At 30.3% G+C, this 18,464-nt stretch overlaps 3 protein-coding genes across 4 annotated transcripts; 2 read left to right on the forward strand and 1 right to left on the reverse strand.

Annotated features, from left to right (window-relative positions):
• Positions 1-87: 87 nt before the first annotated feature.
• LOC115881112 (probable 28S ribosomal protein S23, mitochondrial) lies at positions 88-977 on the reverse strand. Its single transcript, XM_030898494.1, has 3 exons — positions 785-977; positions 562-723; positions 88-504 (listed from the first exon to the last, which is right to left on the reverse strand). Exons 1-3 carry the CDS (start codon positions 826-828, stop codon positions 213-215), a joined length of 498 nt encoding a protein of 165 aa, XP_030754354.1. The 5' UTR covers positions 829-977; the 3' UTR covers positions 88-212.
• A 201-nt stretch (positions 978-1,178) lies between these two features.
• Positions 1,179-3,803, forward strand: LOC115881109 (nuclear pore complex protein Nup85). The gene is made up of 8 exons (XM_030898488.1): positions 1,179-1,374; positions 1,427-2,140; positions 2,199-2,321; positions 2,374-2,592; positions 2,652-2,764; positions 2,818-3,035; positions 3,095-3,413; positions 3,496-3,803. Exons 1-8 carry the CDS (start codon positions 1,348-1,350, stop codon positions 3,701-3,703), a joined length of 1,941 nt encoding a protein of 646 aa, XP_030754348.1. The 5' UTR covers positions 1,179-1,347; the 3' UTR covers positions 3,704-3,803.
• A 425-nt stretch (positions 3,804-4,228) lies between these two features.
• Positions 4,229-16,553, forward strand: LOC115881122 (epsin-2). 2 transcript variants are annotated; one of them, XM_030898503.1, is made up of 12 exons: positions 4,229-4,588; positions 5,093-5,138; positions 5,278-5,495; positions 5,550-5,715; positions 5,784-5,999; positions 6,058-6,232; positions 6,289-6,400; positions 7,889-8,103; positions 9,490-9,677; positions 12,358-12,561; positions 14,449-14,617; positions 15,520-16,553. In XM_030898503.1, exons 3-11 carry the CDS (start codon positions 5,292-5,294, stop codon positions 14,607-14,609), a joined length of 1,641 nt encoding a protein of 546 aa, XP_030754363.1. In that variant the 5' UTR covers positions 4,229-4,588; positions 5,093-5,138; positions 5,278-5,291; the 3' UTR covers positions 14,610-14,617; positions 15,520-16,553. The 2 variants fall into 2 exon arrangements, with proteins under 2 accessions (XP_030754363.1, XP_030754362.1); XM_030898502.1 differs by having other exon boundaries at positions 5,292-5,495.
• Positions 16,554-18,464: the final 1,911 nt, after the last annotated feature.

The raw sequence follows: 18,464 nt of genomic DNA on the forward strand, positions 1-18,464 counted from the left end.
ACCAGAGCCATAATATTTGTTTCTGAAATACTCTAGAACTTAGAAATAAGCATATCATTAACAAGTCAATAAGTATGTAAACCATAATAATAGCACAGATCACACGTTATCTGTGATAATAGTCAATGTTGTTCTTTATTAAACAAAAACCTATATATTTATTAAAAACTCTACATTACATACTTAATTTCAAGAAACTATATATTCAAGCATTAAAACAAAGATTTCACTTTGACATTCAATTCCTTTTCACGTTTCTTTTTAGCTTCTTTGAACGATGAACTCAAACTAACTGTTTCTATTTCATTACTCTGGGGTTTTCTCTTATCTTCCCTCTCTCTATTCAATATATGTATTGCTTCTGTGTACAGCTGCTCCTCCGTTGCGTCTTTTCCACAGCGACTCTCAAGTTCTAAATAAGTATCTATAAACCTTTGTGTTAAAGTTTTTCCGTGCCCTAATAAATTAATCGCTCCTATTCTTTTGTTGTTGCGATGAAACATGCTACAATACAATTAAGTAATTTCATCATTAATGTAACATTACTTTGAACCTGCTTACGCTCTTATTTTGTCCTCTTTATAGAATATCTTTTTTAGCTGAATGTTAGGAGCTGGCCTGTCAAACCGAGGTTCTTCATTGGGTGGAAATGCTTCGTATACATCGTACCAAAGTGGCCTATCTTGCCAGTTCAAGGCTTTTGATTGAATTAGGCCGGAAACTCTATTAAAATCATTGTTGGTCTAAATAGGTATACTTAAGATATTTAATGCTAACTACAAACCTAGTGTATATAGTACCAACTTTTTCTAATCGGCTACCAGCCATGTTGTAATATAATTATTTATAATTATGACTTACAATAAGTAAAGATTATGTTATGAGAGCAAAAAGCAAAATTAAGGAAATTTTGATTTTTTGATCAGGACAATTAGGTTAGCTTTAAAGTCTCTACCTCAACTTCTTTTTTTAATTAACCATTTCTGTCACTCCCCAAAAACTTCTAATCCAAATCTGTGGGCATGTAGTATGATTCAAAGCAAGATTCAAAGCCAGTGAAAGCTTGACATATCATCATAACATTTAATTTATATATGATCTGTGTAGGTGTATATAGGTTTAATGGTCACAGCCGCCAGGGCTATCCGGCCGGTTATGATCTACATCTACAAGGAATGTCAAAAACGTCAATACCATAGACAAACAAATAAGAAAAATGTTTCTTTGTCTATGGACGCTAACCATAAAAATTTAATTTTTAAAAAGCTGTGAACTTGTTTTAAATTTTAAAAATATACTAAAATATAATTGTGTTTATCTAAGAGCCATCAACAACAGACATCAACAATGAGCCAAGACGATGCTAAGATATTTGTAACAATATAATTATGTTTTAATGTCTTTTAGTCATTGATATTCTTTCTAGCTTATTCCTAACGAGCTTTGTCGTCGTGCAGGTTTAGGAGCCACTTGGAAACCTTTAAATCAGTTTGCTGTGTTTCCTCACGAACGACGTACCGTTCGCCAAAAGGATATTCCCAGTAATTTTGCTTCTACAGCACAGAGTTCTGTGTTTCTCGTTCAACACAGTATTATTTTATATCATCCTATTCTCCGAAAACTGGTAAATGAATCAAGTGGTACATTCCTCACGGTTCAGAGTACTGTATCATCAAAATCTTCAGAATTTAAGGGTGAGATCTTAAAACTCAGTAGACAATACCGTTCAATAATAAGAGCTTGTTTGGAAAACTTACAAGATGAAATTGGTAAAAATAATATTACCAATTCGGAACGAGACGAATTACGAGATTATATAACAATATTTTATTCCATTGAATGCATTTGGCATTTGTGTGAAATACTTTTTATTGATGTTATACCTGGTAATATTGTGTTGCCTTATTTACTCGATTGGGTTAGATTTCACTTTCCCAAACATGAGAGAAATGCTGCTCTACTTATATCTGGAGACGTGACTTCTTTGGAATTACATGAAGATTATTGGCCAACAGTGTTTGGGAATTTTTTACAAGGAAGAATTAAAATTGTTCGAACACTTTTAAGACAAAATTCAGCCTTTGGGAGTTCTGTATTTCAGTTAGTAGATGAAGTTCTAAAAACCATGCCAACATATAATGTAAGACAAACTTACACTTGTTTTGTTTAAGTTATTTATAAATTAATATTTTTCATAGGTAATCAATAGTATTTCCATCAATGAATTTAACTTGCAATGGAAGCATTGGACGACTGATATTCAGTTAAAAATTGATGCAAAACAGTTTATAACAAATCACAATTTAAATTTACTAATGCGAGTGAGTCAAATGACTTGTAATTAGTTTACATTATTTTATAGGCATAGTTCAGTTAATTGTAGGTGAAGAAGAGGCTTGGGCTGAAATACAATCTCATTGTGAAACTTGGTACGAATTTCTAGCTGGCTGGCTGTTTTACACTGAACCATCAGTAAAATCTTTTGAACTAGGTCAATTTGCAAAACTTAGCATAAGAAAAATGCGAATCAAAGATCACATGAAACATTTAGATCGCGTTTTACTGGCAGCGATGGAATTTGACTTATTTGAGGTATCTTTATACAAATTATTTCACACAATTGTGAAAATTTATTTTTTCTTTTGGTATAGGTGATTAAAGAAATCCAGCATATGACTGAGAATGGTTGGTTTGTGTGCCACTTGGCTGATATTTTGCATCATTCTGGAAGTCTTTCTGTGTTAGAGAAAGAAGTAGAAAACTTGTATGTTACACAATATTTTATATTAGATTTGGAACTATGTGAGACTTTTTTAGTACATCAGAAAATTTGAGAGAATCGTTTTTACTTGACTATGGAACAATTCTTATGGGGCATTCGAGTTTATGGGAGGTTGGTTTAAATTATCTGGACTATTGTCAAAATATTGGTCTCCAAGCTGTTGAATTGTTGTTGCCTAGAATCCCTTTTAGTACAGAAACAAAAGCACACAAATTAATAAGGGAGGCAAGAAATAGAGAACTGCACAGTGTCGGTATGTTTTTAGCTTCTTATTTTTATAAACAATGATATTGTTATATACAAATATTTTAGCACAAAGTATATGTAAAATCCAAGGAACAAGATCTTTAAAAAGAGGAAGAGTAGGTAATGCTTTGACGTGGGCTTTGAAATCTCAAGATGGGCCGTTTACATCATATTTAGCAGATCTGGTTTTGAAGAAGTACATTGAAAATGGGGAATTAAATAGTACCGATTTGTTGGATAATTTGGGATCTTGTATGCTGGCTAGTGATAGACTTATATTTCTAGGAAAATATAATGAATTTCATAAATTGTATCAAGCTGGTGAATACAAGGAGTGTGGGCATTTATTAATTTCACTTCTTGCTTCAAAAATTGTACCAAAATAGTAAGTAGGCCTAGTATTTTTGATGTCTTTTAAATCAGAGACATAATTTCCTATTTTTTTAATGATTTTTATTTATTTATAGCTTCTGGTCTGTTCTACTTAGTGAAGCTATCCCTCTATTAGAAAGTGAAGAGCTAGTATTTTCTGCTAATGATACATACACCATTCAACATTGCCTGGAAGAGAAAGAAGCAATTCCACAATTAGCTGATAAAATTAGTATTTTAAGACTGGCTGCAGCAAGAAATTTGTCAAGAGCTTTAATGTTTGAAGCCCAACTAGCACAATGATTTTCTTTATTATGTAATTTTTAATTTAATACTTTTTGTACAATAAACAAGATCTTAAAAAAATAAACAGTCACTATGTTTTCATAGGAAATAGTGAATTTTTAAGATGGAGTTAAAGTTTTCTCAAAATTACATTTTCCCTCCTTTTTCTTCTGGTAATTTGCTGCATAGTGCATAAATGAAAAACATATGAAAAAGAAAAAAGTAAATGTTAATAAACGTTATGCTGTTCTATGGTTCTATCACAGTTCTATCTTGTGGTCTGTGGTTCTATCTGTAACCTCTCGCTGGATAGACTATATGCAGTGTCACCAATACACCAATATAAATATGCAATTTATTTTAAACACAAAAAGTAGAATTGAATTATCAAATGAATTAATTATCAAATTACAAAACGTTTTGATTAATAGATCATGACTGATACTCTGCTGTTATAAGAAAAAATAACCTTTTAAAGAATTTTCCATGAGAATTGTTGGTTGCCTACAAAAATATATCACCCACATGTCATTTTAGGGTAAATGTCAAAATTTGATGTTTTTTATAAAACATTAAAGAAGGGTGTTGGATGTCGTTTACATATCGGGCAAAATATTAAAGTTTAATCACGTGAATTTCTAAATAACAATGGTGAAATTCTAAAACGCGTTTATCTTTATCAATTCAGATTATAAAAAGTGATTACAACAGAGCGCGGCCATGTTGACTGTGTTTATTGAAAATAAAAGTGTAGTGTCATCAGTGAACTGAGAGATTTGTTTAGGACTCTGCTTAGGAATAGAGCAAAATTATAGTTCGTTTATTTCTTGTTTTTGTTTTTTGAACGTGTGCTACATCAAAATATACATTCGTATTACCATTCTCACTTCTTAAATATTGTAGGTGGGTCGTATTTTTTGTTTATTTAAGATTTTTTCAAACGCTTAATTTAGCCCAGCCTAGCCTATCTTATCGTTCTTTAAGAAAATCTATTAATTAAGCAATAGTCTTTATTAATAGTTGGGCTGTTTGCTTTGGCTATTAGCTAAGTTTTAATTATTTACCTGTTAAAGGTAACAAATTCATTATTTTCAATCTTAACATTAACCTACATTTACAATTAATTATAATAGTGTTTTAAAAAGGTCACATTCAGAAGACTGACAACAAATCTTAAATGTTGATATCAATCTAATTTATTGTTTTGGTTCTCTTTTTGTCATTATTTTTGTTACACTTTAATTATCTGTAGAACATAAGATTGTTATCAAAATGAACTTTATTGATTTATCACTTGCTTCATTTATATATTTAAGGGAAACCTTCTAAATGCCAGAAGGAATAGATTTGTTTTAATAATGCATTATATTTGCCCTTTAATAACAGTATAACTATCTATTTTTGCAGCAATCTTGGAATATATCATCTAACATCGATACAAAACATCTTCAAAGTAAGTCATTTATTCATAGAAATTCAAAATCTTTAGTTTTAATTGTTCAAGCTAACTGATGCTTTTTTGCAGGAGTTTATACATTAATCTTAGACTTATTATTAACACCAACCTTACTAACTCAAGTTTCTAACATTAGTTGTGGTACTTTAGATGCGTAGGGGGTCCAGCGACATGCAGATGAACGTAGCGGGTATCCGTCGAAACATCAAAAATTTTGCTCACAATTATTCGGATGCTCAGAAAAAGGTCCGAGAGGCTACTTCTAATGATCCGTGGGGACCCAGCAGCACCATAATGGCTGAAATAGCTGATCTTACATACAATGTCGTAGCTTTTAGTGAAATAATGCAAATGGTAAGTAACTTTCTATACTTGACAGCATAATAATTTATTGTGATAAATATGTAGGTATGGAAAAGACTAAATGATCATGGAAAGAACTGGAGACATGTGTACAAAGCTTTGATGTTATTAGAATATCTTATTAAAACAGGATCCGAAAAAGTGGGCCAGCAATGCAAGGAAAATATTTATGCTATACAAACTTTAAAAGATTTCCAACATTTAGAGGAAGGTATAGTTAAAAAAATATAATACATATCTGAAATCATTTGTATTCATCTTAATCATAAATCATTCTAGGTAAAGATCAAGGACAAAATGTTAGAGAAAAAGCTAAACAACTTGTTAATCTTCTAAAAGACAATGATAAACTAAAAAACGAACGGGCTAGAGCTTTAAAAGCAAAAGAAAGGTTTGCACAGAGTGCTAGTGGATTTGGTAGCGATGGAGGTCTTGATACACCGACAAGCCCCAAATATCCAGCCTTTAGGGGAGATTGGTCCAGTAAGGACTCAAGTATGTTCAAATTAATTATTAATATGTTGTATTTTAACGTACTTAAAATATTTTTAAGCTGATATGTCCAGAGAGATAGAAATTGCCAGGCCCCAAACTGCTGGCGAGGAAGAACTGCAACTTCAGCTTGCCCTGGCAATGTCAAAGGAGGAGGCCGAACAAGAGGAACAAAAAAGAAAGTCTGATGATGTTAGGTTGCAATTAGCTTTAAGTCAAAGCCAGCAAGATTTTAAGTAAATTGATATGATGCCTGTGAAATGTTCCTTTTTTAATTTGACTTTTTTGATAGGAAATCTCAGGAAAAAATGCAAAGTCATATGGTTGATTTATTGGATGTCAATTTAGGAGGCGATCCAACTCCTGTTGATCCGTGGGGAATGCCTCAACCACCACGACCTCAGGTAAGTTAAAGTTAAAGATATTACTTATTATACATTACTTACTTTATTAAGTTAAAGTTAAGGTTAAAGTTATTACTGTATGTACTTGTGGGGTGGGTTCTTTGTTGTTATTTTGGATTGTCTAAAGATTTGTTTCATACTATAGATTTGTATATTATTTTATTTGAGCATTTCACTGCATTTTTTTATTAAAAGTTGAGGTGATAAACACTATATATTATATTATAAGAATATTGATTTTTTAAACTAGTCATTGAAACATTTTTTTTTGTAAACAGAACCTAAAATGAACCATACTTTTTTGGGTATGAATGTTATTTATTTATAAAAACTTATTTTATTTTATTTTTCATATAAACAAGTATATCAATATATTATTTATAATTAATTCTCTTAAATCAAACACACTATTTTTATTTTATTATTTAAATTAGTATATTACGTATATTATATGAGCTTATTAAATATAACAGTTTTTCTTATTAATAATTAAACTGATATCTATTAAAGGAATAATATTTATTTAATTTCAATTTTAGACAGAAAATTTTGATTGCAAAAATATTATTGTGAAATTTTAGTGCCGTTCTATTTTATTTTTATCAACACAAAATTCGATAATTATAAACTTCTTTTCTAATATGTATATGGAATTTTTTCAGTCCTTAGATTTAAATCTGTATGGGGTCAGTTTATTGGTATGTATTTGTGTAATAAAAACGCTAAAACTGCTCATATGCTAATTATTTGCATTGTCTGTATATCGTTGTTCACTGTAGTTTACTCTTTTAATAATACTGTTATTAAATGAGACCCTTTGACAAAACAAATACCTGTTTTTTGTATTTAAAAATATAACTGCGTTAATAATATTTGTATATTTAAACTGCTATCCCAATAGCCTCCATTTGATCACATTTTTTTTGTTTTAACCATCAGAAAATGGCATAAGTCAGCAGTGTGTCTAATATGTTTGTGAATTTTATATGTTTTTTTTTGCATTAAAAAAACCTGATTTGTTTTAGGATGTATAATTTTTTAATTTAGTAATGCTAGTGTGTTAAACTTTAAGGGTTAGCTATATAGCCATATTAAAGTATTTTTTAAAGAATATTTTGTTAGGCTAGGTTTAAGATTTTATAGTACCGCTCACTTAGAAAGTGTTTTTTATGTCTTACTACTGGCAAATAGTAGAGAATATTGTCTTTGCCGGTTGTACACGAACTTTTAAGACTTTGACACACTTTTACAGACATATTTATGAATATTAAGGTCTAACATTTACAGGAATTTGCTGATTTCGCATATTTTAATTATTAATTTGAGTAATAATATTCATACAATTTTATGTTACCGATATTTTTATTTGTTTCCAGTTTGTTCTCAATTTTATATATAAAAAAAACAAAAATTTTAGTACACTAAAATATAGGATTAACAAATATGTATCTTAAAATTGATTTGCATCGTGTTTTTTGTGTCCAAAAGCACTCAGCATCCGCCTTAGATCCGTGGCAACCCGCCTCCGCTAACTCCACCCCCAAATTGGATCCGTGGGGTTTGGCCGCTGCGTCCAGTTCCCCGCCCACTAATCTGTCACCCGTCAACACGGGACCTGCCCACGTTGCTAAACACGACCCTTGGTCGCCGACCAGCCAAGGATCGTCGACTGACTTAGACGAATTTGACATTATAACGAATAGGTGAGTGGCATTGATATTATGACAGCTTATTCATTAGACAGTCGACTTTGCTAGTATTTGAGTCCCTGTGCTTCGTGTTCTCGTACACATGCAGGCAGGTAGAGCGCCAGTAGACTTATTATTACCTCTGACTTTTTACAGAACATAAAATAAGCGAATATCTAGGGAGGTATGCAGAAATCCACGTAAATGATTGTAAGTCGGCTGGCTGTCTAATGAATAGGCTGTGATATTACTTTAGAGTTTTTGTATCACTCTTTTATTACTAAATATTTTTTGCAATATACAGAGTAGTCCGAACTGTATTCCGTAAACTTCGGCAGCATATGCTGCAGATAAAAATAAGTAAAAAAGTTTGTATAAATGTATGTCCTAAAATGCTTAGTTTCGGAGATACAGGGTTTAGAAGTTTCATATTTATTTCGAGAGAGAGATAGAGATTTTTTCCTAATAATTTATGAAGTAACGTCAATATTTGGATAAAAATTGGGAGTTTTTTGACATGAGAAATTTGATTTAGATGTCAATATGACTCCAACTGGTAGAGGGCGCCACCTACATATTTTTAACTGGTTTGAAGAGTAATAACTTTTCGTCCGTTCCTGTATAAAACTAGCGAGTAAAAAAATATAAATTTATAAGTTTTTTTACGTAAAAAAGGTCTCTTGGTAAAAATCGCTACGAGTAATGGTTCTCAAGATATTTGAAATCGAAATTATGAGTATCTATCATCATTGACATGAATTAAACATGTTGACTAAATAATTATTAGACTGAAATCCTAAATTTGAAATATTTTTGTGCCAAAAGTTCAGCAGAAACTGTTTTTCATCATTTTTTTCGCAGAAAATTTTATGATTAATTTAAAAAAATAAAAATTTCCCAAATTTATTATTTCACTCAAATAACAATCTACTCAACGTGTTTATTTTTTTGTTAAAAATTACATGTATTGACTATTTGCATTTTAAATATCTTGAAAACGGTTGCTCTTAGGGATTTTTACCAAGAGACAGTTTTTACGTAAAAATTCAAGAAAATGTATATTTTTCACTCAGTAGTTTTATACAGGTCCGTAACAAAAACAAAACAGTTAAAACACATGTAGGTGACGTGGCGTCCCACACAAATAGGACAATCAAAATCAAATTTCTCATGCCAAAAAAGTCTTAATAACGAAGTCTCAATAAATTAATATCGTATCGTCGGACAACGGATATAAGAAAATCAAGCTATTCAAGTCTTTCAATCAAGTCTTTTGTTTTCTTTTAATGTTTAGGATTTTTTTTTATATTGGCTATTCGATATCATCTTTTCTTTCATGTTACAGCCTTTAATAATTTGATGTATATCATGTATTTTAAAAGTGTCGCCATTTTTTTGTAGGAATCGGGCAACGTCTCCAAAAACAAACGGCAATATGACGACGAGCGACCCCTTCGAACTGAACCTTCTAGGGGAGTCGCTATCCTCGGCGGGGCCCAGCCCTTCGACGGGTGCAACCAAAAAGACACCACAAAGTTTTCTCGGTGAAAACTCTGCCTTAGTCAATTTAGACAATTTAGTTACTACAAGTAAGTATAAAGATAAAAAAATAAATAATTTCAACCGTCTATATTAAATATTGTCTGCTACAGTTTTAAACAAACTTAAAAATTTAATTTTGTATGTATTGAAAAGTAGTCGTCAAACGGGGAACACTTAAGATGGCGCTGTTGTAGCAAAAGTTCTACATTTGAAAGGAGCGCCTCAATTTTTAGAACAGAAAATAATTAAAAAGGGATAGATAAGAAGGCGCGTGTTGCCACTATTTTTAACTAACTTCACTACATTTGTAACTTGCTAAGTTCAGTTTGAACCCTTATTGCTTGTTAGCGTCACTGTGGTTATTTAGTGAATCCTTATTTTTCCGATTTTGGTGACCACTTTTTGAAATAAATTGTTATAAGAGATTTTCTCCTTACCAAACCAAACCAAACCAAACGCATCTAATTCGGCAATCCTTGAAAAATTAAAAAATTGAGTAAACGATTTTTTCTTGAATATATTTGAAAATAAAGTTATAAAAATCAAACATTAATTTATTACATTTACAATATTCCATGTTTTATATAGAACACGGCATCAAGATACATGAAATTATAACACCAATAATCCTTATGTTAACAAACCATTCATCATATATTAATTAAGTACATAAACTTAATGAGAAAGTGCTTTTTAAAAATCCTTTATATTGTTTTACGTCAATACTTTATGTAGAATTTAATATTCAAAAATAGCTTCTCAAGTTTTTAAAATGTTTACTTAACTTGGATAATTTTAAATATTTTTTACTTATACATGTTTTAGATTGGCTTTACTTTTTTAGGAGATCATGCCGAATGAAATAAAAGCTAAAACTTATAATTTTTGAATTTAATATCACATAAATACCATGCAATATGTTTATCAAATTTAATGGTTATAAATGTATTGCTTGATGTATGTATGTATTCTCAATGTATTCTCTCTGTAAATGTATTGCTTTACTAAAAATCGTAATATTTTCAAATTGTGTAATTTCAACATGAATTTTTTATGTCAGTGTGTTTAATGCCATGCAAATAACTGCAAATACAAAATAAATTGATATAAAATAAATAATTTGATTATTGTGAAAAAATCAGTATTATGTGAAAAATTTCAACAGCGCCATTAAGTAACAAAACTATTCTACGGTATGATCGAAAAAAACGGCGTCAACGACAGCTGGGCAATGACAATCGATAATAATTTTGTCGAGGTCAATCTCTAAACCTCATTTACTAAAATTTTAAATAGAACTTGTCAAAAATTAACACTAATTATAGAAAGATTAAAAAGATTAAATTAAAAATAATTAAAAAATTATTTCTTCTTGAATTTTAAACTACACCATTAAAAACATTTTTACTTTTTACTCAATAAATAAATTACATCCTTCTTAAGGCCAATAAGGGCCATTAAAAAATAAGGAAGAAGGGCCAAGTAAATGACATCTAGGGCTTGACCTCGCCAAAATTATTATCGATTGTCTTCTGAGCCTTCTTTAACGCTGTTTTTTATCGGTCGTATGGGATAATTTGAGTTATATAATATTATCTACATGCATCTACTACTGGCAAATAGAGAATATTTAGAATTTTTTGCCGTTGGTATTGGTACACAAACTTTTAAGACTTTAACACACTTTTACAGACATATTTATCAAAAAAAAACTCAAAATTTAAGTGAGGATTTAGTCAATAATCAGCACATAGGCTAATAAAACTACTTTTTCAAATTTGTCAAGCTTTCGAGAATTTTATTCCCATCATCAGGACAGTTTCTAAAATGTATAAATAAAAAGGCATTAACATTTTAAAATTGTATAACAGAAAAAAAACTTACGACTGAGTCAATTAGCAAAAAAACATCCTTTGCACAAAAAGGCCTTAAAAACTAGCATCGTATGACATTGGAATACAAGGACATTTCCTTTATAAAATATTAAAATACATATCCAACAATATTACTTTTTTTTAAACACACACAAAAAGATTTTTTTAAATTTAATTTCTACATTGTTATTTCGAGCTCGATCAAACAGTGACTGTTTAATAAAATACCAATGAACTGAAAATTCCAGAACTCTCCTTATCAAAAGATTTTTTTCTCCCATAATGACATTTACTTCTTGTACTGCTCTTTTTTATAAAACCAACAACCATCCACGGTCACAAACTTTAAAAATATATTCATTGTGTGAATTTATTTTACACTATTAAGGCTAAAAAACAACTTTTCAAACTTGTCGAATTACTTAACACATCTTTTATAACCACGGAAAGGCATGCTGGTATACAATCAACACCACAAGGCTATTCTATATTTATGACATAGCTATTTTTGACATATTTATCAATATTAAGCCATTTTTTGAATAAACTAATATGTTCATGTCTAACATTTTTATATTTATTATTAGTTTCACTAATAAATATTCATACAGTTTTAAGTTACCAATATTTTTATATTTTTTTATAAATATGCTATATCTTTATAAAAGTGCGTTCACACCGGCTGCGCCGCTCCGCGCATTTTTTTAACATATGTATACTTTTGTGCGCGCTAAAAAAATGCACTTCAAAAGTACATGTTAAAAAAATGCTTAGCGCGGAGCGGCGCAGCCGGTGTAAACGCACCTTTAGAAGGGCAATTTTATATGAAACATTTTCGCTTTTATTCATTTAGATAAACAAAACAACCCGACGCTGGCCGCGAATCCTTTCTCTGATCCCACAGTGCCTCCAGTTCCTCGTCCAGTCTTCAACACGCAGCCGCCGAAGCCTTCAATCAACGAAATCAAGCAGCAATCCTTCGCTCAATTCAGCACATCGTCGCAGAACACTTTGAGCGGTTTTGGACCTGCTCCGTCGTATAGCTCGACAACAACAGGTACATATTTTGATATATCTATTTTACCCTTTGAATAAAAAGATTAGGGAAGCAGGTTAATATATATCATAGGTCTCCATCCTTGGCAGTTCCGTTTGACGTTTAGAGGTAGTAAATCTAGAAGAAAATTGTATCAGAATTTAAATTAACAGTGACACTATTGTGATTTATCAAAAAAGACTGTATAATAGTTGATTGTATAGGGTGCGGTAGGTCTCGGTCAAAAATCGAGGGAAATAATGGAATAACTTTTCACTAGTAAGTGACTATGTAATATATACTATGTTACGGTTAATATCGACATTACCCGGTTAATCTAGAGAACTTTGAATAAGAAGACTAAGGAAGGAGCATATCAAAAATCTTAGGTACACGGCGATGGGCCTCAAATATGGCCGACTTAAATTCCGGTTTATCAGTGCCGTTCTAATTTTATTTAAAAAATGTAAAACTAGGATGTAGGGTAGACGTGGGGTAGACTCAATAATTTGTTATTTTATTTTATGTTGGGAATAAATGTTGGTAGTTATTAAAATTGTTATAAAAATATATAATTCTAATAAAAATAGATAAGTTAAAATAAGTATTTATTAACACAAACATCCGATACGCTACTGAAGCAGGCAAGTCAAATTAACGTATCAAAATTCTTTGACATCTGATCTTTGACAAGTAGTAAATGAAAGCTAAAATGCAAGAAAAATATATAATTTAGTTAATTTAAGTGAATTTCATAAATGATCGGTTTACTACACATATGTATATTATATAGTCACTTACTAGCGAAAAGTTGTTGCATTATTTCACTCAATTTTTGCCGAGATCTACTGCACGCTACACAACCAACTATTTTAGATTCTTTTTCGATAAATCGCGATAGTGTCACTGTTAATTTAAGTTCTGCCTCAATTTCCATCTAGATTTACTACCTTTATACAACTATTAGTAGTAGAATAAATAATAAATAACATAAAATAAGCTCCGTAAAGACAAATCCACAAAATTTCAAATCAAATTCAAATCTGTCAAATGAATCGTCAAACAGAACTGTCAAGGATCCTCACCCTAGAGTGCTTTTTCCGCCCACCATGCATGAATACATGGATAGCATTATGCTCCCTCCTTAGTCTTCTTATTCAAAGCTAGAGAATAACACAAAACAAAACAACCAAACCCTAACATTAACCTGTTAATGTCGACATTAACCGGACATCGGACTTTAACCGTAACATATTCACTTGTAGTAAACTAACCATTTATAAAATTCACTTAGAATTAACTAATTATATATTTTTTCTTGCATTTTCGCTTTAGTTACTACGTGTCAAAAATAATTTGGATACGTCAATCTTACTGACGTGCTCTAGTAGGGCATCTGATGTTTGTGTTAATAAATACTTATTATAACTTATCTATTTTTATTAGAATTATATATTTTTATAACAATTTTAGTAACTACACACATTTATTGACCACGTAAAATAAAACAACAATTTATTGAATGAATAAAACTAGAACGGCACTGAATAAACCGGAGTTTTAGTCGGCCATTTTAGGTCCCCATCGCGCTGCACCTAAGTTTTGTGATATGCCCCATCCTTAATTTTTTTATTCAATGGTTTTATCAGTTTTGTTTTGACATTTCTCTTGATAAATTTGCATTTTCGGCAATTCATTAATTTTTCTTTATTTATTTTATATTATTATTTTATATTTTATTAGTATAAAGTCATTGTATTAAGACTTAAATTATAATGAATGAATGAAAGAGTTTTCAAAAATAGTATATACCACTGATTGTATAAACCCGAATTGTAGAAATGGAGACATTATTATCTAAAAATAATTCAAATAATTTTTTCATACAGAGTAAATATTTTTTTTTAGATCAATTCCGAAATAATGGAACTTTAGGTAATCAAGCTCAGGCTGTTATTCAAGACCCCTGGACACCTATAACGACTAGTAATGCACCTATTAATGGAAATGGTAACGTAGGTGCGCCGTGGATGAAGGCTAATGAACCAGCTAATCCATTCTTATCTTAACGTCACTGGTAAGAACATATTTTTGTCTTATCTCTCAATTTCTTAAGGTGCGTTCATACCGGCTGCGCCGCGCAAATTATTTTTTTAACATATACTTTTGTGCGCGCTAGAAAAATATACTTCAAAAGTAAATGTTAAAAAAATGTTCTGCGCGGAGCGGCGCGGCCGGTGTGAACGCACCATTAGATTTAACAGATAATCAGTGTCATTTGTAAACTCTATACATTTTTTTTAAATATTTTTTTTTGTCACATTTTTTTATGGTTTATGCCATATTTTTGTCAGGGTTTTTTTTTAATTGCTCTAATATTACAGAAAAAGTTAGAGTTGGCTTAGAAATGGCTTAGAAAAAGGATCAATATCATTTAATATATAAAATTATACCGATCTGGTCATCGAAACTGCGTGGTCTTTTAACGCGTAAGACAGTGATGTAGACAGCTTAATGGAAAATCGAATGTACTAAAACGAGATAACAGTTGGGTTGATTCATTTCTTCTATGCAGTATTGCGGGATTTTGCATCAAAATTTTAAACCCCACAAGTAGACGTTTATGAAAAATATTGCATCTAGGGTTGGATTTTTATTTTTCACAATTAGTTACTCATTTTACTACAGCTTTAATAGTTATTAATATTTAGTTTAGATATGTTATCCTCATTTCAGTAGTATACATGAAAGTTTTTTAAATAATTTATTTTTTTTAAACACATTTTTCTACAAATGTAAAAACCGGCAACACTGCCGCTTTTTCTTTTGTCTCTCTGTCTGTCAACCGGTCATTTATATTTATCTCCATCGCATACATTAAAATACAGACCAAGCAGATGTTTATACACTGACACTGATTATAATATGTTTTTAACTCTAATTTCAAATTGTTATGTTTTTTTCCCTTTCTTTTTTCAGAGTAATAGCTACTTTGTGTAATATTATTAAAATGGCTAAATACCCAGAATTAGAGACGATACGCGAAATTATGGAAGTCGAATTAGCTTTTTCCTTCTCATATTTTTGTTAGAAATTATACACGTTTAATAATCATATACAATGGTTTTTGGTATACGATTTAGACAGATTTTTGTGACTAGTTTACATTGGGCACATATTACTGTAACAATAGTCAAAAATTTGAAATTATTGGGTATCAAAAAATTGTTTGATACATTGCAAGACATTATTATAAAGTGAAAAAATGGTAAATAGCAACTGGACACTGTGATTTTAGTATTTATAGAAATTTTAAATTTATATATTTTTTGTAATTTTAATCATACAATTTATTGAAAAAAAAAATTATGCAGAATTGCATATATTATACGTTGTAACTTGAAGGTTAAAAAGAGACAAGACATTGTATTTCACAATTAAAAATAATATTGTAATTTAAAAATCTATTTTTTACTTTTAGTTTAACAAATTATATCCTATAGAAAAAATAACTACAATTTTTATTTTAAGAATATTGTATCAAATTTATTTTGAAACTTTATCTTATAACCTTGGTAAATATTATAATATAGATTTCTAAATCTATATATTTTTTATTTTACACTTATATGTCTGCATATACAGCTAATAAATTTCTTACAGCACCGCAATAATGTTTGCTAATGCCGTATATCTCTAAAATATCTAAATTTATTGGATCTGCAAGTGAAATGTGCCACATATAAACATGTCCTAACGCGACTAAAGAAGAACCGGTTGCTCATTGATTTGTTTTATTTCTTATTTGATCGTATTTTCTAAAACAAATTAAGATAGAATGGAGAAATAAAGCCTTAACGAACTTGAACAATTTCCCTGAATTATATGAAATCATCCGTCACAGACTAGACTGAGGGTTAAATTACCTAGAACAGATTGAATTCCTTTGTTGTTATACAGGATGAAAATAAAAAAGTGCAAAGACATTCAGGAGGGTATTCCTTTTTTAGAAATCAACATTTTCCAAAACAGTGTATTATACCCTGTTGGTCATCTAATTAATGTGGTCTGGATTTTAATGAGTATGACAGAGAATAATATAAATGTCCGATTGACAGACTTTGAATCAAAAGCGGCATACATTGTTGCCGGTTTTTACGTTTGTAGGAAAATGTGTGTAGAAAAGTATAACCTATTTTAAAAACTTTCATGTATACTACTGAAGTGATGATAATATATCTAAACTAAATATAATCTATTACAGCTGTAGTAAAACAAGTAACTAATAGTGAAAAATAAAATTCCAACCCTAAATGCAACGCCTACTTGTGCGGTTTGAAATTTTGATGCAAAATCCGGCAATACCGCAAAGAAGAAGTGTGTCGACCCAATTTTTATCTCTTTAATACATTTGATTTTCCATTAAGCTGTCTACGTCACTGTCTTACACGTTTAAAACAGCCACTGTACTTGATATATATTTTTTAAAACCTTCTGAATTTTTTTGTACTTATTTATTTAATCCTGTATACCTCAATTGCTGTCCTCCATTCGCGAACTTCGAGTTCCGGGCTTTACGCCCTGGGGCTACTCGAGAACGGTTCTGAAAGGAGCGGTGCGCGATAGCCTGGTGCCTCCATATGGCGCGGAACAGTTCTGGAACTTTATGACTCAATTGAATGGAGTGAGAGTATCGCGTTCTTGAACAGTTCAGAGCTGCTCAACTGCGTGAAAGGAGGACAGCAAATAAAAACAATTTTAAGATTATTTCTACTGATTATCCTTTATTAAATTTTCCAGTAATGAATAATCAAAGCATAACTCTGCCGATTAAAAGATATTTTAATATCATAATTTTTGTATATCATAACGAAATTATTACCTAATTTGCCAACTTTCATTCTATATTAGTTTTGTGACTCCTCTACAGTATTTTATTAACTGCTTAAACATAATTTATATAAGATTTATATTTGTTGCTATTAAGATGTTTTATTGTCATGTAAAAAGGATTATTATTTAAAACCATTTTTAATATATTTTCTGTAATTATATTAATTTTAATTTGTATATAAAAATTTAACTTTATTATTATGTCCTACTCATGTTATCTGCAATGAATTATTTTAAAAAATTACTATAAAATGTATATAGTATTATTTTTAGAAGCAGAATTTTGTATTATAAAATGTGGGTTAAGAATGGCGTAATGGAATTTATTGTATCATGATAGCTATTTTCACTTACATTCGTATAAGAATAAACATTTACAATTATTACGTTTGCCTTTTTTATTTTTCAATTTTTAATGGGTGAAATTTAAAATTGGGTAACCATTTTTCAGCAGGGCTATAGGAAACAGCCGTACAGCTGCTTGTGTGCGAACTATGCTTTAAACAGAAAATTCGCACACAAGTGGTTGTTAAAACTTTGTGAAATTTAAACTTTTCATCAAAGCTTTTCATTTATATTCCCAATTAACAAATCATATTATTGTCTAATTAATTATATAAGATAACCAACATCAACAATAAATTTATGAAGCAGATTTTCGAAAAAATGTTAATTCGTGGATAGAATTTCAAATTCCTTTTTTTACAACTTAAAGTCATTGTTCTTTAAAAGTCCACAGTCATATATAATCACAGTTATATATGATTACTTTCTTCTTTTATGTTAAAGTGGCCTCTTCAGAGATATGAATATCACCACCAGCCATATAGTCCTGGCAGCCACGGCCAACAAATTGAATAAGAAAGAAGAAGATTCTCTAGTTGTCATGGCCACAGCTGCCAGGACTATCTGGTCGATTATTCTCTCTTTATCTATGTCTAAATTAGAGTATGATTATATATGAACAGCCATAGAGATATATTTAAAATAAATTAGTTGCTCTATGGTTACTGGGGTCAAGGTCAGTGTTG

This window comes from Sitophilus oryzae, unplaced genomic scaffold, assembly GCF_002938485.1.
Source record: "Sitophilus oryzae breed Bouriz unplaced genomic scaffold, Soryzae_2.0 scaffold_169_pilon_pilon, whole genome shotgun sequence".
NCBI classification, from domain to species: domain Eukaryota; kingdom Metazoa; phylum Arthropoda; class Insecta; order Coleoptera; family Curculionidae; genus Sitophilus; species Sitophilus oryzae.

Excerpts from the sequence above, each read along its gene's own strand:
- LOC115881122 (XM_030898503.1), top strand. The coding sequence starts at position 5,292 with ATGCGTAGGGGGTCCAGCGACATGCAGATGAACGTAGCGGGTATCCGT. Across the intron at positions 5,716-5,783 it reads TTTCCAACATTTAGAGGAAG|GTAAAGATCAAGGACAAAAT; the intron begins GTATAGTTAAAA and ends AAATCATTCTAG. Across the intron at positions 6,401-7,888 it reads CTCAACCACCACGACCTCAG|CACTCAGCATCCGCCTTAGA; the intron begins GTAAGTTAAAGT and ends TGTGTCCAAAAG.
- LOC115881112 (XM_030898494.1), bottom strand. The coding sequence starts at position 828 with ATGGCTGGTAGCCGATTAGAAAAAGTTGGTACTATATACACTAG. Across the intron at positions 724-784 it reads GTTGGTACTATATACACTAG|AGTTTCCGGCCTAATTCAAT; the intron begins GTTTGTAGTTAG and ends TGATTTTAATAG. Across the intron at positions 505-561 it reads AAAGAGGACAAAATAAGAGC|CATGTTTCATCGCAACAACA; the intron begins GTAAGCAGGTTC and ends ATTGTATTGTAG.
- LOC115881109 (XM_030898488.1), top strand. The coding sequence starts at position 1,348 with ATGAGCCAAGACGATGCTAAGATATTT. Across the intron at positions 2,141-2,198 it reads AAACCATGCCAACATATAAT|GTAATCAATAGTATTTCCAT; the intron begins GTAAGACAAACT and ends TATTTTTCATAG. Across the intron at positions 2,765-2,817 it reads GAGAAAGAAGTAGAAAACTT|TACATCAGAAAATTTGAGAG; the intron begins GTATGTTACACA and ends AGACTTTTTTAG.